This window comes from Psammomys obesus, unplaced genomic scaffold, assembly GCF_907164565.1.
Source record: "Psammomys obesus unplaced genomic scaffold, mPsaObe1.curated_primary_1811, whole genome shotgun sequence".
NCBI classification, from domain to species: Eukaryota; Metazoa; Chordata; class Mammalia; order Rodentia; family Muridae; genus Psammomys; species Psammomys obesus.
The window spans coordinates 5,635,442-5,662,139 of record NW_026588368.1 but is presented as its reverse complement, the minus strand read 5'-3'; the positions used below and the strand labels follow the sequence as shown (position 1 = coordinate 5,662,139).

Sequence of the window (26,698 nt, the reverse complement as noted above, 5' to 3'; positions counted from 1 at the left end):
AACCCTGTGTGGAAAAGGAAAAAAGGAAACGAATCCCTAAAGCTCTCTTACATCTCTTACGAAGTAATTTTGTCCTTGACAAGTAGTCACGAGTCAGCTAAGGGGAAAAAAAAAAAACAAAAAAAAAAACACAGCACGCGCATGCGCTTGGGAGGAAAACAAGCGGAGCTAGGGCGGAACTTCCGAGGACATAGCTCTCGTCCTATTGGTCGAGAAGGCGCTGGCTCTTGGTCACCTGGCAGGAACCGGAAGCCGGGGTTATAAAGTGAAGGAAGCTGAGTCTTGTCCGGGGTTGTCCTCTCGGGTTTGCCTCGCCGCCACTCCGAGCCCAGTCTCGAGGCTGTCCCCTGGGAGGCTGTCCCCTGGCCGAGCTTCGCCTTCGTCATGGCGCTCAGCGATGCAGACGTCCAGAAGCAGGTGAGGGCCGGCTTGGGTGCCGCGCAGCCGCAGTACGGTGCGGACGGCTGTGCTGGCGTTTTGCTCCTGCAAAGCTGGGTCTTAGGGCGGCCCGAGCTTTGCTTGGGGAGGCCCCCTGGGCCGCCGACGCTCAGGGCGCTGCCGGTTTGCGCGGGGAGGGTTTGCAGACCTGGGGGAGAGGGGGTTGCGCCGCATCTCACGTGACCGCTGGTCTCCTGCTTCCACTTGCCTGTCACGGAGCCTCGGGCTCACTGTCTCCCATCTCTGCAAACCCCCCTTTTCGGGGATTCTCACTGCTTAATCCCGCAGAGTTTTGTGCAAAGGTTGAAAGCGGTTTCTCTTTTCAACCCGAAGGACTGATCCGCAATATGTGATAGGGAAGAGATTGTTGGGAAAGAGCAGCTTGCTTTTTGAGGCCCATCGATGTGTAAACCGGTGTTATTCATCTCGGGAAGTTACAAGCCTAAGGTGTACATTAATACTTGTCGAATGAGAAAGCCTTTTCTTATTGCACTTACAAGCCACAGATTAGGTGAATTAGGGTTTATAGAAAATGTTATGTAAATCGTGACCTTGGGTCAGTTTCTCCACCCTCTTTTTGAGACAGGGTCCTCAAATTGCTATGTCCATAATGTCCATTTCTTTGTAACTGAGGATGAGCTTGCCTTCTCCCCCCCCCCCCTTTTTGTGACAAGGTTTCTCTGTAGTAGCCCTGGCCTGACTTGATTTGTAGACCAGGCTCTGCACTCGAACTTACAGAGATAAGCCTGCCTCTGCCTTCCGACTGCCCAATGGCCTCTTAATTCCGTTTTTTAAATAAATTATTTTTGTTTTGTGTATATTGGCCTGCATGAATGTCTATGTGAGGGTGTCAGATGCTCTGCAACTTGGATTACAAACAGTTGTGAGCTGCCATGTGGGTGCTGGGTCCCGTTGGAAGAACAGCCAGTGTTCTTAACCACTGGCCTCTTGACTCTTAGGCTTTTTCTCTTGAGATGCAGGTTGTTGTGTTACATATCTGGCTTAAGGTTATTTTTTTAAGTGCATATAATCAGTTTGGGGAAATGTATTTAGTATTTATATTGAAGTTCTTAAATATTAGGAATATTATAATTGTAGTTGTGGTGGTACATGTGTAGTCCCAGGTGCTTTGGTGGAATTGTGATTTCAGGCCAGCTGGACTTCACAACCTGACTTCAGACTCTAAACTCAATCAAAATAAAGGAACATTATAAAGTACTGCCCGTGGGTAAGGGGGAAACGGGGTGCTGACAGGTCTGTGACAGGAGAAAAGTGCTTCCCATTTGTCTTGCTGACTGATAACAGGTCACCTGGGACTTTGCCAGTGTGCTTTCTTGCCTCCATCCATCTATCATCTATCTATTTAGGGTGTTTTTCTCTTGGTGTTTTGAGGTAAGTTCTTGGTTTGTAGTGCTAGCTAGCCTGGTAATGTGTACCGCAGGTAGTCCCCTGCCTCAGCCTACCAAATGCTGGGATTACAGATTACCTCCTCACCAGAGCTGCAGGAATTTCCAGAAAAGGAAGTTTAAAGCTGCAATCTAATGTCTACATAGTTTAGAGAACTAAGTCTTTTTCCCCCCCTCGGAGAAGTAGGAAGGTCCTCTGACTGAAGCACACTGACTGGCTTGTGAGTCTTCCTAGATGGACAGTTTTTGTCTTTGATGTTTCTATGTATTTGGTAAAAATATCTGTTCATTTTATCCTTCATCAAATATGCATTAAGAGCAGTTAGGTAGTTCCTCTGCCTTTTGAGAGTGGGATGAGAAGGAAAGGGGAGCTGTGCTCATTATAGAGGAAGTAGGGGTGACATCCATCAAGGTTTAAAAACCCCACAGTACTTTTACAGAGAGCAGGGCTTTGGGACATGTCACTCCCAGGTTTTTAGCATAGGAAAAACTTGACGTATTGGAAAAGCACAGTGCCCTCCACATGCTCTTAGCAGTCATGATCCAGTTCCCTTCTTTTTTTTCCCCCACCCTCCCCCAGTTCCCTTCTCTCTTCTTGTTAGAATGTGTTGGAGGCCAAGGAAAACTAGAGTGCAGAAACAAAGCAGTGTGTATATTGGGTTCTAGAAAAAAAAGCCATTTTTTGTTTATATAAAATGAAGGTAATGAAGTCCTTACAGTCTGTGCTCTCTCCTCTGAGAACAGAGGCCTTTGTTTGTGGGGCTTGTTTTGTTTTGTGGTGGAAGGGCTCCAACCCAGGTCTTGGTGGGCAAGTGGTATGTCAGTGAGCTACACTCCCAGGCCAAGGACAATGTGTTTCAGTCAGTATATTTTCAGCAGCATATAGGCCAAGTGCCAAGCATACAGTAGGTGCTTTAAGAAATCCTAGGTTCCCCTTTCCCTTGTCAGTCTTAATTTTTTTTCCCCCAGTTTATATCTTTGTGGTTTGGGACAGCATGGTGCTAGGCTCAGGCCCTTCACATGGTGGGCAGGCACTGAGCCATCCGCTCCCCTCCCTTCACTCAGTATTTGCTTTTTTAATCTAGAAAGTATGGTCATTTATTACATCAGACTTTTTAAGGGACTAGACTCCAGAAAACTTTATTAGTGACAAAGTGGTGGGATGGGGAGAGGTGGCATTTTTAAAGGTGTGTTTTTTTCTGGCTCAGGGGTGGAGTTAAATGTCCTTAAGGGGTTGACGTAGAATCTTGGTTGACTGTAAATAGGCTTCTCTGGCCTGCGTGCCTTCGCTCTAGGCTAGGCTGATCAAGGCAGGTCTGTAGCTGAGAGGCCCAGCACGGCTAAGGTAATACAGGTTTGAATTGGTTTCACCCAGGGAAGCCAAGTGGCTCTTGGAGCGTTTATAAACACTGATCACGTTGTTAAAGAACATCTGTGTTTTTGAGACTGGGTCCCACTGCACTCCGGCTGGTTCTCAGGATTCACCTGCCTCTGCTTCCCAAGCGCAGGTATGTGTTGCCATGCCCAGCTTTTAAAATACTGCTTTAAAAAATAACATCTGTTTCTGTCTCCGTTAGGACTTCTATCACTGTGGTAAATACCATGACCAAAGCTGCTTGGAGAGGGAGTTTAGTTCAGTTACACAGTCCATCTCAGGAAGTCAGGGCAGGAACTGGAGGCAGGGACTGAAACGGAGGCCTTAGGGCTTTGTTCCTCGTGGCTTGCTCAGCCTGCTTTTCTAAATACATCCCGGGACCACCTGCCCACAAAGGGCTGGACCCTCCCACATAAATCACTAAGAAATGTCATTCAAGCCTGCCTACAGGCCAATCTCAGGGTGACAGTTTCTCAGTTGTGGTTCTCTTCAGATAACTCTAGCTTGTCCATTGTGTCAAGTTGACCAAAACCCCGACCAAGACAGCTGGCATCTTGGTTAAAGTACCCGCTGCCAAGCCCAGTGACATGAGTTCAATCCCTGGGACCCATATGGTGGCAATAGACAGCTAACTTCCACAGGTAGTTGACCTCTGTGGCGTCTGCACGCCCACAAACATGTACACATGACAAAGGAAAATGGAAAAAGTCCAGATGCTCAGGCACCTGGTAGAGGAGGTACAAAGTGCTTAGCACCAGTGGGCGTGTCAGGAGCTGTCGGCTAAGCTGGGGCCTGAGGGGTTAGCCAGGTGCAGACCGGCTCGAGTGGAGCATATTTAGGTACCTTGCAGGTGAGAACCAACAGTCAGCTCAAGAAACTGGAATGAGCAGCCCACAGAAATGGCTGCATCTGAAGAGCTCTCGACGATGTTTGTTTGTTCCAGATGGTGCTTGAGAGGGAAGCAGTGGTCAGTTTTGTCCCTTCTTTGCACTGTCGACGTGACTCTGGCTGCCGTGGAAAGTGCCACAGACAGGCCCGGAGCTTGCTAATCTTCTTGTGACTACCGACTGACTCTGAAATTAGATGTCCTTGTCTTCTCTTACTGAATTAAAACGTAACGTCTTTTCTCATCTAGATTAAGCACATGATGGCTTTCATTGAACAAGAAGCCAGTGAGAAAGCGGAAGAAATAGATGCAAAGGTGAGCTCTTCTCGTTTTGGCTACTAGAGCTAAAGGTTAGTGCTGTTTGGTTTTGCTAAGCAATATCACTGCTGAAATTGTTTAGGGTCATATTACATATGATCAGTAAGGACATACTTGTGTCTTTTGGGAGTGGGGGTTGGTTTTGGTTTTGGATTTTCTCCACACAGTGTTGTTCTGTGTAGTCCTAGCTATCTAGGAACTCTCAGGGATACTGGACCATACTGGAACTCTCAGGGATCTTCCTGCCTCTGCCTCCTGAATTCTGGGGTTAGAGGCCTGTGCCACTACTACCCAGCATGTGTCTTGTTTTTATAACACACAAAGAAACTAGTTTCATTATATGTCATCCTTAATGTTATTAAGATTTACTAATTGGGGCTGGGGACAGATGGCTTGGCAGTTAAGAGCACTGGCTCTTCTTCCAGAAGACTTAAGTTCAATTCTCAGCACCCACATGGCGACTCACAGTTGTCTGTAACTTCAGTTCTTGGGGATCTGGCACCCTCACACAGATATACATGCAGGCAAAACATGAATGTACATAGAAATAAATCTTTAAGATATAGAGAAGAGAGTGTGTGTGAGCAAGTTCTGGGCGTGGTGGCATGTGCCTGTAACCCCAGCATTTGGGAAGGCACAGGCAGGTGGATCTCTATAAGTTTGAGGCCAGTCTGGTCTACAAAGCGAGTCCAGGACAGCCAAGGCTACACAGAGAAACCCTGTCTTGAAAAAAACAAAATAACAACAAAATTTGTTTTGTTTGTTTGTCTTTGTTTGTTTCTCTGTGTAGCTGTGGCTGTCCTGGAACTCACTCCATAGACCAGGCTAGCCTCGAACTCTCAGAGATCCGCCTGCCTTTGCCTTCCTTTTAATCGCTGGGATTAAAAATGTGCACCATCAGGCCTGTCTCAGTTACAGAGTCTTAATGCTTCAAAATCATCAATGTTTGATATACTACTCAGAGCATTTTTTTATAGTTATCTGTGGTAGCACATTCCTGAAATCCCAGCATTTTAAGAGGTAGAAGCAGAAGAATTCAAGGCCAGCATAGACTCCGTTAGCATCAGTCTCAAACAGAACAAAAACAATAAGCTTAGCACCTGAAGGTAGAGCCAGGGGGATCGCCCAAATGTTGAAGGCCAGGAAAGGAAAATACTCATAAGTAGTGATATATATATATAAATTCTAACTTAAAAAAACTGTCAGGGTTGGAGAGATGGCTCATTGGTTAGAGCATTACTGCTGTTACATGGGACCAGAATTTGGTTCCCAGCACCTGTATCAGTGGCTCAGATGATCTGATAGCCTCATCAGGCCTCCACAAGCACATGCAGACATAAGGCAGACACATGTAAAAAAAACAGCAACAAGTCAGTGTGGTGGCATAGTCCTTTAATCCCAGCACTCAAGAGGAAGAGACGGGCCATCTCTGTGAGCTCAAGGCCAACCAGGGCTACAACAGAGAAACCCTGTGTCAGAAACAAACCAACCCCAAAGTTATCTTTGAGGGTAAGTGTTACAATAGATTTTCTGTTCCAGTTAGGGAATAAGTGAACATATGAAACTATTCCTGGTTCCTGGTTGCTCAAAACAAAATGATCGGCCAAAACCAGTGCAATAAATTAATGCCTGTTAATTCTTCATAGGCAGAAGAAGAGTTCAACATTGAGAAAGGTCGTCTTGTGCAAACCCAAAGACTGAAGATTATGGAGTACTATGAGAAGAAGGAAAAGCAGATTGAGCAGCAGAAGAAAATGTAAGTGGGTGATGGTTAATGCGCTAAACTAAAGTAGCTTGTATGTTGTAGCCCAGGTTGGCCTGAACGCGCTGATCCTCCTGCCTCTACCTTCCAATCACTGGGATTACAGGCATGTGCCTCCATAAGTGGTTTGAGCTGGAGGCTGAATCCACCAGCCAGCTGAGCTTTGAGAAGCTTTGAAAGTCAGTGAAGCAAGACCACAGGGGCCAGCTCCATGGGACAGTGCCCGCTTAACCCGGTGCAGTCCGCAAACCCTACTTCCTAAGGTTTGCTTTGCTCTTCATCCAAAAGAACGGTCAAAACACTGGAGACAAGGCAGCAGCGTGGGTGGCCAGTTCTTAACCTGACTTCAGCAAGTGCGTGAACTTCTGTGTCACTGTAGAACAGAAAGCTTAGCTGGGGGGGGAGTAGCTAGTGTCTGAGACAGGAGAGTCCCAAGTTCAAAAACGGCAAGGACAAATAGGGTCCTCAGCCTGACCTGATCCAAAGCAAACAAAAAGACGAAGAAAGAGCCTGCCGTGTGGTGTACTCCTGTAAGCCCAGCAAGGGCGGCTACAGAGAGTTGAGCCAGCCGGAGCCGCTCACAAAACAAACTGAAATGGAGAGAGAACATGGAAGCCTCATGTGTTACAGGAAGGGTGTTTAGCGCTCATCTCGTGTTCTTGGTGCTTACGGGGAAAGTTAGCTGTTTTCCTGTAGTCATTGTTTTTGTATGTTTATTGATAGTCTCCTGTTCCTTTTGTAGTCAAATGTCCAATTTGATGAATCAAGCCAGGCTGAAAGTCCTCAGAGCAAGAGATGACCTCATCACTGTGAGTAATTAGCCCTTAGTAGTTACAGAACTGCAAAATGCTTATTTACTTTCCCATGATAGCGAATCACTAGTGAACATTTAGAAATAATGGGTTTTGTTGTTGCTTTTGTGGTTGGTTGGGTGGGGTCTGTTTTGTTTTTTTGTTTCGCTTGCTTGCTTCTGTGATGGTGTCTCAATATGTAGTCAGCCTAAAGCGTGATCCTGCAATCTGAGTCTTGTGGGTGAGGGTTACCTAGCATGCTCAGGTTTATGAGCATTTTTTTTTTGGAGAGAAAAACAATTTGTTCAGCAAATCATTGTACTTGATAGTAACAATAAATGCAGGCTTGCTAGCAGTCTGGCTTTGTGTTTGATGACCTACGGTAATGGCATGAAAGACAGTCTTAGATCATACAGCAGCAAGAAGCAGTTCATAGGGTATATGAGGGAGGGGCTGAGTATAGGGCCATGAATATAAAACTAAGAGCCATACCTGCCTCCAGTTAAAAAAAAAAAAAATGCTTTAGCTGGGCAGTGGTGGCGCACGCCTTTGATCCCAGCACGCGAGAGGCAGAGACAGGCGGATCTCTGTGAGTTTGTGGCCAGCCTGGTCTACAAAGTGAGTTCCGGGTCAGCCAGGGCTACACAGAGAAAAACCCTGTCTTGAAAAACAACAACATTGAGCTGTTAAGAGCACTGGTTGCTCTTCCAGAGGACCCGTGTTCAGTTCTCAGCACCCACAGGGAAGCTCACAACTGTCTGTAACTCCCGTTCCAGAGGATCCAACAGCCTCACACAGACACACATGCAGGCAAAACACCAATGTGCATAAAATAAAAATAAATAAAAAATTAAAAAGAAGGAAAAAAACCCAACAGGGCTGGTGAGGAGTGGAGACTGTCCCCCTTTGTGGGTTAGGATGTTTGAAATTGGGACTTGACGTGAGCACGTCCTCGTGTCTGGGATTCCCCGCACTGGTGCAACAAGCAGAATACCTGCGTCCCCACACCGGAGGAAACGGCCTGGTGGGGCATCCCCATCATCCCCTACATTCAGGCGGCAGGGACAGGCCGTCACTGGAAGTTTGAGGCCACCCTGGGCTGCACTGTGGGTTCCAGGTTAGCCATGGGTACATAGAGAGACCGTCAAAAACAAATTATATGAGTAACTGTTGTGAGCAACTAAGTTGTGCAGGGTCACTGGTAACCTAGGAGAGAAACATGGCAGCCATTCGTGTGCCTGGCTGGAGAGTTCCAAATGGGTGGTCGGGGACTGTCGTGTAGCCAGGTCCCTGAAGGTTGGTCCTTGTTGACTTACATGTATTTATATTGTTCCTCATTTATTCGCTTGGTTTGTTTGTTTGTTTGTTTTTTGTATTTTTTTGAGTCCTGGAAATACAGGTGTGTGCCACCGCACCCGGCTATTTTTGTTTGTTTATGTTTTTTGTGTTTTTTTTTTTTTAAACTCCGTTTTCTCTTTTTTTTTTTTTTTTTTAAGATTTATTTATTTGGCATACAATGTTCTGCCTGTATGTACGCCTGCACGCCAGAAGAGGGCACCAGATCTCATTATTGATGGCTGTGAGCCACCATGTGGTTGCTGGGAATTGAACTCAGGCCCAGCGCTCTTAACCTCTGAGCCATCCCTCCAGCCTCACTCCTGGCTCTATACAGGTGTTTCACAGTTGCACTGTCTATGTAATTACTGTATGCCACACTATGCCAAATACCAACACGTAGCTTGGGCTGGCTTAGACGTCCCTTGCAGCCAAGGGTGACCTTGAACTTCTTAGCTTCCTGTGTCCACTTAGTGCTGGGCTACAGGGATGCCTCACAGTGGCCAGGTGCATAGTTATGGGGGTCTAAGCCCAGGGCCTCGTCCATGCTAACCAAACACTGTACCTGCTGACCTACCCCTCCAGATTGGTGCTGGATTTGATGGGGGTGGTAGCAGTTTGTTTTGTTTTGTTTTTTGTTTTTTAGTTTTTTTTTTTTTTTCAAACCAGGGTTTCTCTGTGTAGCCCTGGCTATTCTGGAACTTGCTCTGTAGACCAGGCTGGCCTTAAAGTCAGAGATCCACTTGCCTCTGCCTCCCAAATGCTGGGATCATAGGCGTGTGTGGCTGTCTTTGTTTTAGAGACAAGGTGCCAGTAGCCCTAGAACCTGGAACTCCCTGTGTAGTTGAGTCAGGCCCTGGGCTCCTTGTCATCCTTCCGCTGACCGGGTAGTGCAGGCATAAACCACTGTGCTGGCCTTGCTGTGTAGTCCCTTTGGCCTCACTCTCAGCAGTCCTCCCCCTCGGGAGTGGAATTACAGGCATGTAGATCTTTTCAGGTGCAAAGTCCCATAGGTTTCCCGGCCAAGAAGATCTGCTAGACGGACGTCTCTGAGAACAAGCAAGGCGTTGCCCACCAGCACTTGGCAGTGCTGTAGCACCGGCACAACATAACCGTGTGTCCCAGGATGTGTGTTCAGTGAAAACCCAGCAGTGGGTTGTGAGGTGATGGCCGTGAGCTCTGATGGGCTGATATAATGCTTTGTCTTTCTGCTCTTTGTAGGATCTGCTAAATGAGGCAAAGCAGAGACTCAGCAAGGTAGTAAAAGACACAACCAGGTACCAAGTGCTGCTGGATGGGCTGGTCCTCCAGGTATGCTCCCGTGCCCAGTCTGCCGTGCGCAGCTGCAGTCCCGAGAGCCTTGGAAAAGGGCTGTCAGAGACCAGCTCAGTTTTCCCTCCAGAACTTTTTTCTGCCTCCTTCCTGTGTCTGTGGTGTGTACTGCACCAGATGGTGACATCTGTCTGTCGGAGACTTGAAGGTGTCACTGCTATTTCCTGGGATTGTACAAGTTCTTTCTAGCTCTCTAGTCAAATCTACCTGCCTGCAGCTTTAAACTTCCCCACTTTGATTTGACCTTTAAAATACTTGGCCTTAAGCCCACATTAGTGCCGAGGACATAGCCTGGTGGTAAAGGCAGAATAACTGCACAGCGTGTGAAAGACCCTCAGGTTCAGTCCTATCACTTAAAAAAAAAAAGGGTCAGATAATTGTTGGCTTCTGGATTGTGATCCCCTGCTTTTACTCATGTTAGTCCGGAGTATTTGTCCTCGGTCTGGCTAACAGGACCCCACAGGAATGTGGTTGACCATGGAAAGTCTCGGTTCCAGTCTGTGTCCAGTGTTAATAGCCGGTGGTGCTCACTGTGGTCTTGTATTGCATGTTGTCTCTGCAGAGCTCACCGGCTGACACCGGAAAGAACTGCAAGTCACTGTTGTGCTGTATTTTCCTCTATAGACTTTGTTTTTTTCACAGGGCTTGTACCAGCTGCTGGAGCCTCGGATGATTGTGCGTTGCAGAAAACAAGATTTCCCCTTGGTGAAGGTGAAGAACTTAGACAACTACTACTATTATTGTCATTGTTTTTATTATTAGTTGTTGTTGAAAAGGGGACAAAGTGTCAGAGATGTGATTCAGCTGGAAGAATGCTGTCACTGAGGGAGGTCAGGGCAGGAACTTAAGACAGGAACTATTGTTGAGGCTGTGGAAGAGTGCTGCTTACCGGCTTGCACACTCTGCTTTTTTTTTCCTTTTGGTGTTTTTGAAATGGGGTCTCACTATGTATCTATTCCTGGCTGGCCTTGAACTCAGAGAGATCCCCTTACCTCTGCCTCTAGCTGAAATTAAAGGCATGAGTCACCACACTGGGCTTTCACCTGTTTTCTTTGTTTTGTTCCTGATTTCAAGACAGGGTTCCTCTGTGTAGCCTTGGCTGCCTTAGACTCACTCTGTAGACCAGGCTGGCCTTGAACTCCCAGCATTCTGCCTGCCTCTGGGTGCTGGGATCCCAGGCGTGCACCTCCATACCCGCCTCACCTACTTCCTTATAGTGCTCAGGGGCACCAGCCCATGTGTGACAGCACCCCCATGTCTGCCGCTAATTAAGAAAATGCCCTGCAGATTGACCTACAGGACACTCATGGAGACATTTTCCCAACTGAGAGTCCCTCCTCCCAAGTGACTGGCTTGTGTCAGTTGACATAAAACCAGCCAAGACAGAGAGGGCTTCTGCAGCATAGAAAATAGACTGGGCCTGGGCAAAGCAGCTCAGCGGGTCAGCGGCTCAGGCTGTGGAAAGACAGAGCTAGTTCCTCCTCTGACCTCTGCACACAAAATAGATACTGTAAAGAAAAAATGGTTTTTAAAGTAGTCCACTTTTCGCTTTTTCATTCTCTGTGACATTAGTGTCTTCTATCTTGTGGTGTCTGGCCAGTTAGGGACTTCTGTAGACTACACTGGCCTTGGTCTCGGAGACCTGGATCCCAGTGCTGAGGCTGATAGTGTGTCACAGCACCTGACCCTCACACTGACCTTTGACACTCACGACCAAAGGTCTCTGAAGTGGCTGCACTGAGCCACATCCCTAAGCAAGTTCAGTCTCCTGGGTGAGAAGGGCCAGGCAGTTTTCTAGGCAGTTGTGTTGTTTTACATTTCTACCCTCAGTGCACAAAGGTCCTCATGTCTTTTCATACTCAACAATACTTTCTTTTATTTTAATTAAAAATTTTTATGCACTGAGCATGGTGGTGCACGCCTGTGATCCCAGTACTCGGGGAGGCAGAGGCAGGTGGATCTCTGTGAGTTCGAGGCCAGCCTGGTCTACAGAGCAAGCCAGGACAGCCAGAACTACAAAAATAAATCCTGTCTCAAAAAAAAAAAAAACCAAAAACATGTATGTGGGCGTTCTGCCTGCATGTATGTGTGTGTACTGCTGTGTACACGGTGTCCTTCTGGGTCTGAAGAAGGTGGTGGGTCTCCTGAACTGGAGTCAGATGGTTGTGAGTGCTGGGAGTCACTCTCCCAGTCCTCTGGAAGAGCGCTGTTCTTTTTTTTTTTTTTGTTTGTTTGTTTGTTTGTTTTATATATACAGCATTCTGCCTGCATGTAACACCTGCAGGCCAGAAGAGGGCAACAGATCTCATTCATTATAGATGGTTCTGAGCCACCATGTGGTTGTTGGGAATTGAACTCAGGACCTTTGGAAGAGCAGCCAGTGCTCTTAGCCTCTGAGCCATCTCTCCAACCCAAGAGCCCTGTTCTTAACCCCAACAGCTCTCCAGCTTTCTTTATAGTAGTGTTGGGGGGGTCTCTCTTAGTGAGAGGCGCAGTCCTCACTTCTGCAGCTGCCAGCGCAATCCCCCCCTCCACCACACTACTGCCCCTATCTCTGCTGCCTGCACTTCACGCCCAAGCTCTGTGGCACTGTCCCTGGAGTCCCTGGTACATGCAGTTGCCAGGCCCATTGCATCTTCACATCTGAGCTCATCCCTCCCTCCCTCCCGCCTGTGCGCGCTCCCATTCTTCCATTCTTCCTCGGGAATGGCCTCGTCATATGACCTCAGCAGCGAGGCTTGCCTTTACGTGAAAATCTCTCATCGCTTTCTGTTTGTTGTCCCCCAGGCCGCAGTACAGAAAGCAATTCCTATGTATAAAATTGCCACCAAAAAAGATGTTGACGTCCAAATCGACCAGGAGGCCTACCTGCCTGATGACATGTAAGGAGCTTTCTGTTAAGTCTGCTTCTTGCTGTGGGAACGGTCCTGGTGCTGAGCCTTTTAGAAAGTGGTGGGGTTTTGGGGTTTACAAGTGGGGGTGGCTCAGTGGATGTCTTAATCTGAGTTTCTGTTGCTGCAGCAAAACACCAATGACCAGAAAGCAAGTTGAGGAGGAAAGGGTTTGGCTGACACTTCAAGATCATGGTCCGTTATTGGAGGAAGTCAGGACAGGAACCTGGGGCCAGGAGCTGATGCAAAGGCCATGGAGGGCTGCTGCCTTCTGGCTTGTGCCCCATGTCATGCTCAGCTGGGCACTCCCCTGTTGATCACTAATTGAGAGAGTGCCTCACAGCTGGATCTCATGGTGCTTCCTCACAGAGACTCCTTCCTCTCTCCTGGCCCTAACTTGTGTCAAGTTGATACAAAACCAGCCAGGACAGTGGTAAAGCCCATACATGGGTTTACTCCTCAACCCTAATTAAGAAAAGTGTTTTCTTGGGTGAGGTCTTTGCAGGAGGGGACAGGTGTGCTTGTGTTCTCTACGTGCCTGGGTCTGTTTTTCTATCCAGCTCTGGTCCTCCCTCATTCCTTCAAGCTGGTCTTGTGGTCAGACGTGGGACTTGTGCTGCTCAGTAGCCTTCTGCATGAGCAGTTGTAGAAATGCTTTTTGTTTTTTTTTAATTATGTATACAGTGTTCTGCCTGCCCATGTGCCTTCATGCCAGAAGAGGGCACCAGATCTCATTATAGATGGTTGGGAGCCATCACGTGGTTGCTGGGAACTGAGGTCAGGACCTGGAAGGGCAGCCAGTGCTCTTAACCTCTAAGCCATCTCTCCAGCCCCAGAATATGGGTTATTAATATCTTTTATTAAGCCATATAATTATTGCAGTGGCTGTTACTATCCTGCTGTCAAAATCAATAAGGGGCACAGACATCTGTTATATTTTTAATATGCCTTAACCTGGGGCTGGGCAGATACAAAGCCCCTAAGCTTCTTCTTACCTCCCAGCTCCATATCCCATGTCATTTGTTTTGTTGTTGTTTTTAACACTTTGTTTAATTTTTATGTGCATTATGTGAAGGTGTCAGATCCCTTGGAACTGGAGTTACAGACAGTTGTGACTGCCATGTGGGTGTTGGGAATTGAACCTGGGTCCTTTGGAAGAGCAGCTAGTGCTCTTAAGCACCAAGCCATCTCTCCAGCCCCCATGTCATTTGTTTTAGTCATTCCTTGTCCGGGTCACTTCCTTGTCTGGGCCACTTCCTTGCGTATGCTTTTCATCTGGGCTGCTTCTCTGCCCATCCTCAAGGGTAAATTTCTCTCAGCTGCGTGGTTCTCTCCATGCTCACCTGTGTTCTTTCCTCAGCTCTGTTTGTCCCCTTCCTATGGTCTTTTCATCCTGCAAGCCCACAAACCTTGGCCATGTCTATCTAAGTTTGCCCTGCCCAGGTATAGGCCTTTTATTTAGCCAATCAGGGATAATTTTGGAGGCAAAGTTTACACAGCAACATTGGGGTACATGATAGTTTGCTCATAGAGAGAGCAAGCAGACTTCTGGAGCAAATAATTAGTAATCAGATACAAAGCACCGGACCGTGCTGTAGCAATTCCCCCTTTTTTTCTAATTAAAAAGGCTATTTTTTTTTTTTTTTTAATAAACTACATACACCAAGAACAATTCTGAGACGCAGTGGCGCACATATGTAATCTCAGCACTCTGGGAGGCAGAGGCAGTTGGGTCTACAAAGTGAATCCAAGACAACCAAGGCTGCACAGTTAGAAATCCTGTGTTGAAAACAAACAAAATGATTTATGAAACAATGAAAATTAAATAAGACTTACATACATAATGTCCACTCATATGTATTTGGCAACCTTAAAGAAAATACCCCACTATTTGTCCTATCTTGGTGAGTTCAGTAATAACCCATTTTCCACAACAGAAAGTACGGAACATAAATCCTAGGAAATCAGCATTGATGCCCAAAGCTGTCCGTCTGTCTGACACATTGCTTCCACTGTCTAATCTGGAGCAGAATCTTGGGACATATTTTGAACTTAATGGAAAGAATATGAGGCTTAGGAATGTGAAATGGGTTGAGAACATTGTCATGAAAATTAGATTTGCGGGGGTGGGGTTTTGTTTCAGTTCTTGCTACTCCAGGTAGAAGCCGGGATGGCGTGAATATCATGATTCAGGTGTGGGCTTGCCTCCCACCTCTGCCACGTATGTCTGAGTGGTGTTGGAACGCTTACTTCATCTCTGAGCCTTGACTTGATTTTTTTTGTTTTTGTTTTTTGAGTGCTGAGGGGACGGGACAGGATTTCATCCTGTAGACCTGGTTGGTCTTGTTTCCAGCAGTCTGAAATCAGGAGTCTGGGATCGCAGGCATGGCTCACCCTGCCCAGCTGGCTTCATTAAGTTGAAGCCATTCAAATGAGGTCATGTCTAGGCAGCACTCAGTGGTGCCGGTGTGCTGTGGAAACAGAGCAGACGGTGCAAAAGGCAGGAGCTGCAGAGGCTGAGACCCCCTGGAGCCTTGTCATCATGTGTGTTCTGAATTTCAGAGAGAGAAAGGGGCTGGGCTGTAGCTTGCCAGGCATAGTGTGCCCCTAAGAGTCATCAAGTCCCTGGCTCTCCCATTGTGTAGCATCAGGTCTGAGGCAGCCTGCCATAGCCAGGTGTACTGATATTTTACCGGGGAAAACCTGGCCGTCGTGGCCCTTGCCTATAGTCACAGTGCTTGAGACGCTGAAGCAAGAGCCTTGTCGGGAACTCCTGGCCAGCCCGAGGGCCTTATTGCTATTGTAGTTTTAAATGCTGTACATGGAGTGGGTGTTCTCCAAAACCCGTACAGGGAGATGGCATCACCTCAGCCGGGCAGTTACCGGCCTGGGCAGTGTAACTGTTCCTTGTTGAAAAAAACAGTATGGAAGATTTCAGTGTGCAAGACCAATACGTCAAGATCTGCTCGTTTCTGCCAGATGACAGGAGAGAGGCAGTTCTTGTTTGCCGGATACATGAATTAATTATTGTTTTCAGGGCCTTTTGAATTTTAGTATTACAGTTACGAGATTACAGACTTCTGTTTCGGGCAAAGTGGTATTTGTTTGATGTGGTTAGTATTCACTTCTTTTCCAGTTTCTCGGGGCATTTCCTCGTTGGCCACATCTGGAGTACATTCAGAGGTTACTCGGAAGGTCAAGAAGCCGCAGCAGGCTGTAGGCATATCAGGCGTGGTGCACACTCAGGGGGCTGAGGCAGGATAGACCATATGCGTCTCAGCCTTTGGCTTGATCAAGGATAGAGTGTGTGTTTGAGGCCAGTTTGTACCATGTAGGGAAACCATGTCTCAAAACCCAGAAGGAAAGCGAAGAAAACCTCAGCTGACATTCAGTGTGTGCCTGGATCATGTTTGCTTCTTATTCTCCCTTACTATCTTCACGTTCCCCAAAACAAAAACAGCCAGGGGGGACTTCAGCAGAGCTCCACCCTGCCATTGTGAAGCGCATGGGCTGTGGAGAGAAAGGGGAAGATGAAGCCAGGGGCAGTGGCACCTGCCTGGGATCCCAGCGCCCTGGGAGGCAGAGGCAGAGGCAGGCAGCTCTTGTGAGTTCAAGGACAGCCAGAGTTAATGCTGCTCAGGCTACACAGAGAAAAAGGGGAAGATGAGAGTCCCAGGCTAGCCTAGTGAGGCGTTGTCTCAGACTGTATCTGGGCCCTTGTCTGATGGTCCATTTAGCTCCGTAATTGAGAGGGTTGTTCCTAGGTGAACCTTGTTTCCCATGGTTCCTTGTAATACTTGACCGTTTGCCTCTTGCTGAGAGGCTCTGAGGAGTGGGGTGACAAATGAGGGGAAGTGGCTGGAAGAGCCGGTAGACAGCCAGGATGCTGTGTCATCTGTCCTCCCTGTCTGCCGCCTCTGATGATTGACAGCTGAGGCACTTTCCACCTTGCTGGGAGGCTAGCTGGCATTGAGCAGTGCGCTGTGACCACAGGAGTGGCTCAGCAGTCTGGTAGCCTGTGTGAGAGCTCCCTGAGTTCTCACTGAGGCCCCTGAAATAATGGCAAGCCTGTTGGCCTGTGTGCACTTGACATGCCTAGGCTGCCCTGTGCTGAGGGTCACGCCTCGTCACTCCTGTTATTTTCTGTGTTCTCTGCAGAGCTGGTGGAGTTGAAATCTATAATGGGGACCGCAAGATCAAGGTTTCCAACACTCTGGAAAGCCGGCTGGACCTCATAGCCCAGCAGGTGAGTGCGGGGACTTGTGGTGCTGGTGCCTGGAACTGCCGCAGTGCTACTGAGAACACAGGCCCTTCCCAGGGAGTGCGAGGCGCCGGTCTTCCTGTCTCCGCATCTGCACGCTGAGCTCAGGGAAACAAGCCTAAAGTGCTGGTCATCTTCAGGCGTGGTGGTCAGCAACGCACTGTTAACTTTCTTACTCCCTGACCTACAAGTACAGTTTTGGGTGGAGGTGCGTGCCTAGGGGCAAGCAGATCTCTGTGCATTCAAGGTCAGCCTGCTCTACATGGTGAGTTTCAGGCCAGCCAGGGCTACATGGAGAAACCTGGTCTCTAAAAGACAAAAAGAGTAGTTTAGCCAGATGTGGTAGCATAGCTGCTTGGGAAGCTGAGTGGGATTACCATGTTCTCTCTCTTCCCCCCTCACTCGCACACGGTCCTTTCTGTTCTTCACCAGCACATAAAGCTATATGTGAGGGGGCACAGTAAAGAGAGTGTTGACATGACCATTCCATGATATGGTTAAGGCTTTTATTATGGATATGAGACAGAGCAGCCAGAGGCTGAGAGAGTCCAGAGCAGAGAGAGAAAGTAGACCAAACATGGCCAGCAGACAGGACATGGCCAGGGTTGGAAGAGGGCAGAATATTGAGATAACGAGATAAGGACTAGAGCATGGTGGGGGAGAGGAGGAGGACAGGGTCCAGGAGTCCTAAAGAGAACAGACGGCTGTCTGGGAGGTGAGAAGGGCTGGGTGCTGCCCTGAGATGTCTCACAGGTACTTGCCATACTGAGGGCCACCACAGCCCCTTCTGCAGGAGGGGAAGTGACTCCTTTTGGCAGTGGGAAAGCCTTTCACGAGCTCCTGAGGAATGCTGGCTTTTATCAAACCGCTGTAGCCCACGCTGAGCTCTTTCCCGGTATTTGACCTGACTGTCGGAGTGCCTGAGACCTAAAAGCCAGTGTGGCGGGCCTTAGTGGTCCTAAGGCAGAGTCCTTTAGCTGCCTGCTGAGGCTTCAGCACAGACGCCATTCTGAGTGCCCTTTGGGGGCACTCCTGGCAGGTTGTAGGCACTCAGCAGATGAAAGAGCACCTCCGACCCGCTGGGTGAGACACACAATCTCAGTGCTGCAGTGGGACGGCTGTGTAGTCGGGACTCCGGGTCTGTCTTTTCTCCCTGTCCCTTCTGTAGGCAGTGAGCCTGCCGTCTGACTGCTTACGTTTCTCTGGCACCGCACCAGGCAGCAGACGGGAGAGACCTTTTGCTGTAGCTCCGACTTCCTTTCCCCACATGGGGGTTACGACTGCACAAGTCCCTGACTGAGGTCCTTATTTACTGACTCTTTACAGATGATGCCGGAAGTCCGAGGAGCCTTGTTTGGTGCAAATGCAAACAGGAAGTTTCTGGACTGAGCCGGGGAGGTGCAGTGCTCCTGGAGAAGCAGATGTCCGTGTGGCTTTCTCTTTCTGTTCTAATACTGGTAATCAGTGGACGCCCTCTGCAGCTAATGCCCTCAGCCCGTGACCACAGCAGGGCCGCTTGGTGTGGATGGGACCCAGCCCCAGCTCACCTGACCACAGCTGTGCCCTGGTTCTGTCAGGACGTGAGGGTCAGATGGTGCGCCGGCCCTCCCCGAGGACCCATTCTTCCCCTGCTCCTAGGCGAGTCTAGAGTGAGTTGTGCATGCTGCCCCGCCCTGTGGGTGGGAAGTGCAGGTGGGCCTTGCGCTCCCCCGCAGCACGAGCTTCACTGTTATTGTTCAGTCCTGGTCTTCCTTATCTGCAGATGTGATTTAAAATCTAAGCCACAGTATTCTTTATTCATTAAAACAAAAGGTTCATGTGGATCTGGTTGTGGTTTATTTTTTAAGATTTATGTATTTATTATGTATAGTGTCCTGCCTGCATGTACACCTGCAGGCCAGAAGAGGGCACCAGATCTCACTATAGATGGTTGTGAGCCACCATGTGGTTACTGGGAATTGAACTCAGGACCTCTGGAAGAGCAGCCAGTGCTCTTAACCTCTGGCCATCTCTCCAGCTCCTGGTGGTTGTTTTACATAAGGCACCGAGTTTGTGATTTGTGTGTAAGTTCTACTGGGCACAGTGCCACACATCTGTAGTCCCAGCTATGGTAAGATTGTTTGGGGCCAGCCTGGGCAACAAAGAAGACCCCACCTACCATCACCACCCCCTAAAACCAAGAAGGTTCTTACAGAGGAACCTAGAGAGGAATTGCCCCAAATCCCTGCTGTATATTAACTGCTCACTAGATCTTTTTGCAGCCCTGTGACTGAATGGACATCATACAGGTATTCTCTAGTCCTGTCCTGAGGCTAGACAGCTTGTGTATGTGCACCTGAGCTAGAGGGTGGGTCCCAGAGCTGCACTGGTGAGCCACGCCCCCAACCTATGGCCTGTGCAGCTTTGTTGAAACCGTTTTATTTGGACAAAGTGAAAAACGGCCCAAGTTCCGGAGGGTAGGAACTTAGTACAGATCCCCTCACTGTTCATCCGTGCTTTCCATGGTCCTTAGGCGAATGCACAGAATTGTTTAGGTCTTATCTCACTGAGGATGAGGCCATTCAGGTGGATAGTTTGCATGCACACCCGCCCCCCCCCCAACCCAAGTTTTAAGTGAGGTGGGCCTAATGGGGGTTCTTTTCAGTCTTGTTTTGGCTTTTGTCAGGGTCTCGTGCAGTCGAGGCTGGCCTAGAACTTGCCTGTTGACAGACGATGACCTTCAGTTTCCTACCCTGCCTCCACCTCCTAAATGCTGGATTATAGGCCTGTGCCGCCACACCCAGCTTATGTGGTGCTGGGGGTGGAACCCTGGGCTTGGCGTGTGCCAAGCAAGCTCTCCACCATTCAGCCATGTCTCCAGCCTGACCCAGGAAGCACCGTTCTTAAACAGGATTGTTTTCACAGAACCGGATGTCGCCCGGCATCGTTCACTTCTCTGCAGCAGGCTACATACAGAAGAGGGACTCCGGCTGTGAGGCTTGCTTGGGTTTCTTAGTGTGACACGGTGATGAGGTGACAGGCACAGAGACAAGACTCAAGTGTAAGAGCTGGAGAGATGGCCCCTGCTACTCTTCTAGAGGACCTGAGTTCAGTTCTCAGTGCCCACAGCTGGCAGCTCACGATGGCCCCCAACCTAGCTTCACGGGACCCAGTGCTGGCTCGCTCTGGTCCCCCGGGGCACACATGCACATAAATAATTCAAACAAACTCAGGTTCAGTGTAAAGACGGCTCCCCAGCTACTCTCCACTCTTGAACAACAGTTGGAAGGTGGTCATGAACTGCCGTGGGCCCAGAGGCCACAGCTGGTTCTGGAGAAGACATTCCTTGTCAGTCATCTGCTCTGCTGATTACAGGACAAGGATCTAACCAGCTTTATTTCAGCTCTTGTCCCACAAGCATCCATTCGGAGGGAATCGGCCCATTTTCAGGGTGAGCATCTGGGCAGGACAGCTGCTGACACGGCCCGACCGCTCATCCGACCATGAGTGACGCTCAGGAGGGTACACAGTTCAGCCCAGGTGCCCTTCTGATCTGTACCACATCGGCACCAAGACAACACCGACCCCGCACACGCCGCAGCCACTGCTTCGCCTGCCTGTGGTGGGAATGTTAGTGTGAAACAGCCCCTTCCGCCCCTACCCAAGGTGTCATGGTCCTGCCACGATAACCCAGGAAGGCCGCTTCTGCTAGACCAGGATGGTTGGGGCTTCTGGGTGCCCCCGGTAGGCTGCACCCCAGAGCTTAGTTTTCATAAAGGGAGATGAGGGCTCTACTCGCTTAGTAAAATGGGTCATCTCTTCTGAGGTAGCGCTACAAGTTACCACATACGTCGGGGCGGGCACCTCATGCTCCAGCACTGACGTCAGGCCCCAAGTGGAGGGCCAGCCAGTTGAGGGACACGCTGGATTACTCAAAGCGCTTTAAGATGCGCTCTCCGATGCCAATGAAGTAGATGCCCTGGGCAATCCCAAAGAGGGGGGCCATGACCAGGGCACGGCAGCCTGCCCCCTTCATGAAGGCTGCTGCTCCCTCCTGTGTCCAGAGTTTCCTGTGAGGAAAGGAGAGCCTTGTTAGTGAAGGGCTAAGAGCACGTTAACTCATGACTTTTCTCCAAGCTTTACTTTTGTTTTTGTTGGGTTTGGAGAGGTCTCCAGGTGTAGCCCAGGCTGGCCCTGGGGCTGCCCTCGCTCTCCTGAGGGCTAGGATTATAGTTTTAGAAATGAGCCCACAGCATGCCCACACCTCCTTTGAGACAAGATCTCAATGAAGTTTAGGCTGAGCCGTGTGGTGGTCCTGCCTGCAGCTCTGAAGCGCTAGGCCAAGACTGGAGCCGTTAAAGCCCTCTTGGCAGGGTGTCTGTACACCATCTTTAGAGTGGAGGACTGCAGTGGGGGAGAGGGGGGTCCTTAAAAGTTCCAGATGGTCTGCAGTCTGGCGGGAGGAGTTGGGGAGAAGCAGAGACTCGAAGAATCAGAAAGCTCCCAATACTGCATGTGAGGGGCAACCCAAGTCCTGCCATGAGCTGTCCCTTGTGCTGCATGGAGGGCTGGGGTACCAGGCTCACCTGGCACAGTCAGTGACCCCACTGTAGGTGTCCTCTCCGAGGCCTTTCTTGAGGGTCTGGATTCGAGTCTTCAGAACTGAACGAAGCAGAAGTTAGGTCGAGTAAACACCTGACTGAGCTTGTCCTGCTCATCCAGTGGGTTTTCCCTGTAGGAGCAGGCCCTGAGGCCAGTTCTGTGACTGTGAGAAGAGGGGCCTTCTCCCTCAGCCTTCCCGCCATTGGGGGAACTGCTGCTTGCCTGTGAGGGGGCTGGGTGTGTCCCTGAGCACGTGGGAGTATTTCCTCACAGTTCCCCCAGGGTCAGCTCTCACCACCAAGACTGGGAACTACTGGGAAGAAAAAGGAAAGCCTCTGGAAGGTGAGGGGCTATGTGGTGACGAGGAACAGTGAGGACACGGCCATGTGCGAGCCCGATTCATAAAGCAAGATGACCCTTAGACCCCAAACCCTGGCTCTCTCCACACCTACCGTCCAGAGGGGTGACGGCTACTGCGGCCACAGAACCTGCTGCGCAGCCTGCCACAAAGGAGTGCGAGAAGGGGGCCTTGCCCGTGAGCTCGCTGACCCCGAGCTGGTTCAGGTTTGCGAACAAGGGGAAGTAGATGATGGAGAATGGAATGTCTCTGTGGAGGAGAAAGACCACACTCTAGTGCCCTCTCAGCAGCTGCCCTCCATGTGGAAGGACGCTCTTGCCCTGTCCAGCTGCCCCCGCCCAGCACCTGGAACCTGCAGAGGAACCGGCAGTAGTTCCAAAGGGAAGCAATTTGCTAACATGAGTGAGGTAGGCCGGTCTCTACTCCAGGGTCTCACCTGAGGAGAGTGGCACCCAGGCCCCTGTAGAGACCAGACAGGCCCTGGGTGTGGAGCAGCTCCCAGGCGATGGCGGTGGCTGATGGGCGCCTGTGAGTGGAAGCCGGGCCAGTGCTGTAGGGCTGGGAAGGAGGCGTGGCTGAGGCAGAGGCCTGACGATAGGCGGCTGGGGAGGAAAGGCAGCCGCTTGTGCACCAAGCCCAGCAGGTGCCCAAGGGGTTCTTAGTGGTAAACACATCCCAGGGTCCATGATGGCACCTCAATTAGAGTCCGCCCAGCCTGATTAACCCTTTGATGGTCACCGCGTCCAGCTGTCTGAGCCTCTTCAGGTAGACGCTTTGGGACAGAAACACCATAAGTGTTCTGCTTAATGTCAGAAGCCACCAGCAAATGCTTTTGTGTAAAATGACCTCCTCCTCTTCCAGGGTTGCCTCTCCCTCACTCCAAGACCAGGCGCACACTCCATTTCTAACCTCCTCTGTCTCAGTCAACTTAGTTCAGTGTTAAACCCTCTGTAGTGTCCTCTTCAAAGCCTGTCCTTTGTCTAACTGAAGCTTGGCTTCCTGGTTCACTGTAAACCTAGCACCAAGAGGCTGGAGAATTACTGCTAGCTTTTATTTTTAGAGGGGTGGGGGTGGATCGTGGTGGCACACGCATTTACTACCCCAGTACTCGGGAAGCAGATCAGGGTGTGACAGAGATCCCCTCAGCTATCTTCCAAGTTCGAGGCCAGCCTCAGTCACACAAGACCCCATTTCAACCAACAAAACAAAATGTGAATGTGGATGAGGAGCTGAGTGCAGTGGTCCGTGGCTGTGGCCCTAACACTTGGGAGGCTGAGGCAGGAGGATTGTGAGTTCAGGGTCAGGCAGCCTGGGTATCAAGGCCGTCTTACTGGATGTATGAGGGGTGGATGGTTGGATGGATAGGGCAGGACTCGTGGATCCGCTAACGACTGCAGGATTGGATGTATTGAAAGCGCGTGTTCACTTAGAAGCCAGGGTTTGCTGGGCATGGTACCCTGCACTATACATTTGATTAGTCAAGAGCCGGAGGCAGGGGTATGGCTTAAGCCCGGGAGTTCAGGGTCCGTTTGGGCAGTGTGGTGAAAGCTGGTCTGAAGTGAAAAGGGCTGGAGCACTGGGCAGAGCACTTGCCCAGTGGTATGAGAACTGAGCCTGACCCCGGCACCACAAAGACCAAACAGAACAAGAAGCGTTTGCGCTCTTGGCTCAGAGGACGTGACCCCAGCTCCACATCCCAACCTTCCCCAGCACCCAGCAGGGCCACAGAGGCGGTGATCTACTGCCTATTGCTCATAGTGCGGGGGTCTTACGTGGCCTAGGCTAGGAGCTAGGACCTGGGGTGTGGCTCAGTGCTAGAGGGTCTACATAGCAGCAGAGCGTGTGTTTGGGAAGGGGGGCCATCTAGAGAAAAGAAATTCTCAAGTGGAAAACTGGATTCCTGCTTACTCGGCAGATTGTAGACTAAGAAAAACCGAGGGACACAGCCACCAAGGGCAGTGTGTATCAGTGGTTCTTTTAGCCCAGGCTGACCTCCTGGGATTACAGACAAGCACACCGCTCCGGCTTTTACATACGTTGTCTTCGGTTAGTTTTGGGTTTTGTTCATCTTTGTCTTTTTGAGACAGTCTCCCTATGCAGCCTTGGCTGGCTTGGACGTCACAGATCCACTCACTTCTGCCTCCCAAGTGCTGGGGTCAAAGGCCTGCGCCACCACACCAGCTTCGTATTAGGATCTCTTACCCAGGTTGAAGAGATGAGAAGGCAGGCTCTTTCTCTTGGCAGACCAGGGACACAGCGGGCCCTGAAGCCACTTAAGGCAGCACAGTGTGCGCGGCTGAGCTGAGGGCAGCGGCGTTGGGTACGTTACACACTGGCTTCTTTCGACAGACGCTGGTTCATCCCCGAGGAAAGGGGCCCTGTCTCTTCCTCAAGTGCTTAATCTTTGTCCTCACTGTATGGGTGGCACTGTCAGCGTTCTGATTTGTTTGGCTTTCCATATTTGAAATTTAAAACGTGTATAGTTTAAGGTACCTGCTTTGCCTGCATGTGTCTCTGTGTCACATGTATGCATTGCCTGAGGAGGCCAGAAGATGGCATTAGACCTCCTGGAACTGGAGTTACAGGTAAGCTGCTGTGTGCATCCTGGAATTGAACCCCAGTTCTCTGGAAGGCAGCAAGTCCTCTTAACTAAGCCCCATTTTTAAAAAGCTTCAGGAATCCAGCCTGAGCATCAAGTCCTTAACATGGAGATATGAGATGTGCTTTCATCCTCCAGAGCCCAGGCCCTGTTTCTGTGCCTCAGGCTGGAGCTGAAAGGGTTAAAGTCAGTCTTCACCATGAAACACATTCTGTTGACCTAGAAACTGAGTGCACACAGAGCCTGGCTAGTGAGAGTGTGCAGTGAGGTGGGCCTTCGCTGTCCCAGCCTTGCTGATGTCATGAATTGGGATGTGCCTCACCTAAGCGGCCAGCATCCTGCAGCTGAATCTTGAGCATCTCCATGGGACAGGTGACCACCACCTGACACATTCCAGCCCCACACCCAGCCAGCATCTCCATCTTCAGGTTCCGCTGCATCCTGTGGGACCAGGAGGAAGGTCCTTAGTCTCAGGCCAGCCCTGCCCCACTCTGTGCCCTTCCACCCTCCTGAATGGTTGGAACTCTGTTCCTCTTTGTTTGAAGACAAGTTTTCTCTGCATAGTTCTGGCCATGCTGGAACTCACTGTGTAGGCCAAGCTGACCTCCCTCAAACTCACAGAGATCCACCTGCTTCTACCTTTTTGCTCCGTCTTGTTAAGGTGTGCGCTGCCATGCCCAGCCTCTTCCCCTTGAGTGCTAGGATCAAAGGCGTGCATCACCGTGCCTGGCTCTTTTTGTTTGTTGAAACTATGTAAACCAAGCTGTCCTCAGTTTTTCCGAAGTCCTGCCGAGTCTGCCTTCTACCTGCTCCTGCTAGAATTACAGACAGTGCCACTGAGCACAGCTGAAAACACATTTCCAGCAGAGGCTACGGGGAGGCAGCATGTACTGAGTTGAAATCAGGAACCGTGAGACACCAGTGTGACGTCAGGTTTTGCTCCAGCCTCTTAAGTGCCATCCCTAGGATGAGTGGGGACACAGAAGAGGAGAGGGTTGGAGGGCTGATGCTTAAGATCTGCCAGCTTGTTGGGTGTGGCTACTCAAGGCTAGGATTCTGGGCATTCGGTAGAGGCTGAAAGATCGCTGTAAGTTCCAGGCCAGGCAGATCTAAATGGGGAGATCCTGTCTCAACAAACAGAAGAATTCACCAGCTGGTTGCTAAATACATACTCTATGCGCTCTGCATCCCCTCTCGACTACTCTCTCTCTTCCGCATTATACCTGCTCACCCTCTCCCTTCACTGCCTATGTGTCAGAACACACTGACCTCAGCCACGTGTGTACACCTATTCATATAGGTGCATACAGATAAACTGAGGCATGTTGGCGCCCGCAAGACAGGCACATAGTGAAGGTTCCCTGCACCACTGTCACCTGTCCTTACCCGTCCTGCATGAGCAGCTGCCGCAAAAAGTCATTGGCTGCCAGCTTGATCGCCTTCTCTGGAGTGACCAGGGTGAGGTTTACTGCAGCCCCTGGAGGTGAGAAACGAAGAGAAGGCGTTATGGCTTATAGGGGACAAGTGTTAAAGCTCATGTTATAGGGGACGCAGTCTGTGTACTGAAAGGCAGGGAGGGGTCTCATTCCCTCTCCTAGCACGTTCTTGTTCCTTGTTGCTGTGCGCGCATGCGCATGCCCGGGCACACACGTGGGGCCAGAGGACAGCTTTGTGTAGTCAGTCTTCTCCTCACATGGTTCTGGAATCAAAGTCGGCTTGCCAGGCTTGCCAGGCTTGCCAGGCTTGCCAGGCTTGTCAGCTGGGAACCAACCTGCCAGCCCCCGCTTACGTTTGGAGTCAGAGGTCTTAGTATGTGGCCCAGGATGCCACAGAACTCACGATCCTCCTGCCTCCTTAGTGCAAGCATGACCGGTGTGCCACCGGGAAGCATACTGTCCTCTTGTGCCCTGTGCAAGCTGCGAGCAAAGCACTGTGCTCAGTGCTTTTTACATCTCCAGCCCCATTCTTCCTTCCTCTCTGTCTCTCTTACCCCCTCTTTTTTTTTTTTTAATTTTGAAACAGGATCTCACTGTGCAGGCTTGGCTGACCTTGAGCTCACACAAACCCACCTGCTTCTCCTCCTGAGTGCTGGGATTAAAAGTGTGCACCACCTCACCTGCCTATTGCTTTTTGTTTTTGTTTTTCCTAAGACTTTATTTTGTAGCCAGGTGGTAGTAGCACAGGCCTTTGGTCCCAGCACTTGGAAAGCAGAGGCAAGTGAATCTCTGTGAGTTCAAGGGAAGCCTGGTCTACAAAGGGAGTTCCAGGACAGACAGGGCTACACAGAGAAACTCTATCTGGAAAAAAGGAAGGAAGGAAGGAAGGAAGGAAGGAAGGAAGGAAGGAAGGAAGGAAGGAAGGAAGG

At 49.9% G+C, this 26,698-nt stretch overlaps 2 protein-coding genes across 7 annotated transcripts in view; one reads left to right on the top strand and one right to left on the bottom strand.

Moving 5' to 3' along the window:
* The first annotated feature begins 240 nt into the window (after positions 1-240).
* Positions 241-18,618, top strand: Atp6v1e1 (ATPase H+ transporting V1 subunit E1). Its single transcript, XM_055604132.1, has 9 exons — positions 241-417; positions 4,355-4,420; positions 6,070-6,179; positions 6,928-6,994; positions 9,533-9,622; positions 10,286-10,354; positions 12,431-12,525; positions 16,693-16,780; positions 18,122-18,618. The coding sequence occupies exons 1-9, from the start codon at positions 385-387 to the stop codon at positions 18,182-18,184; spliced, it is 681 nt and encodes a 226-aa protein (XP_055460107.1). The 5' UTR covers positions 241-384; the 3' UTR covers positions 18,185-18,618.
* A 78-nt stretch (positions 18,619-18,696) lies between these two features.
* Slc25a18 (solute carrier family 25 member 18) overlaps positions 18,697-26,698 on the bottom strand; it is a 20,808-nt gene continuing 12,806 nt past the window's right edge. For all 6 annotated transcript variants that reach the window (XM_055604126.1, XM_055604127.1, XM_055604130.1 and 3 more), the window contains 6 exons: positions 25,720-25,810; positions 24,656-24,774; positions 22,171-22,336; positions 21,829-21,983; positions 21,361-21,436; positions 18,697-20,844 (listed from right to left, as the gene is read on the bottom strand). In XM_055604126.1, coding sequence (XP_055460101.1) covers positions 20,703-20,844; positions 21,361-21,436; positions 21,829-21,983; positions 22,171-22,336; positions 24,656-24,774; positions 25,720-25,810 — 749 coding nt within the window. In that variant the 3' untranslated portion in view covers positions 18,697-20,702. The remainder of the gene's footprint in view (positions 20,845-21,360; positions 21,437-21,828; positions 21,984-22,170; positions 22,337-24,655; positions 24,775-25,719; positions 25,811-26,698) is intronic.

Coding starts and splice junctions, on each gene's coding strand:
- Atp6v1e1 (XM_055604132.1), top strand. CDS start 385: ATGGCGCTCAGCGATGCAGACGTCCAGAAGCAG. Junction 6,180..6,927: donor ATTGAGCAGCAGAAGAAAAT/GTAAGTGGGTGA, acceptor TTCCTTTTGTAG/TCAAATGTCCAATTTGATGA. Junction 9,623..10,285: donor TGGATGGGCTGGTCCTCCAG/GTATGCTCCCGT, acceptor TTTTTTTCACAG/GGCTTGTACCAGCTGCTGGA.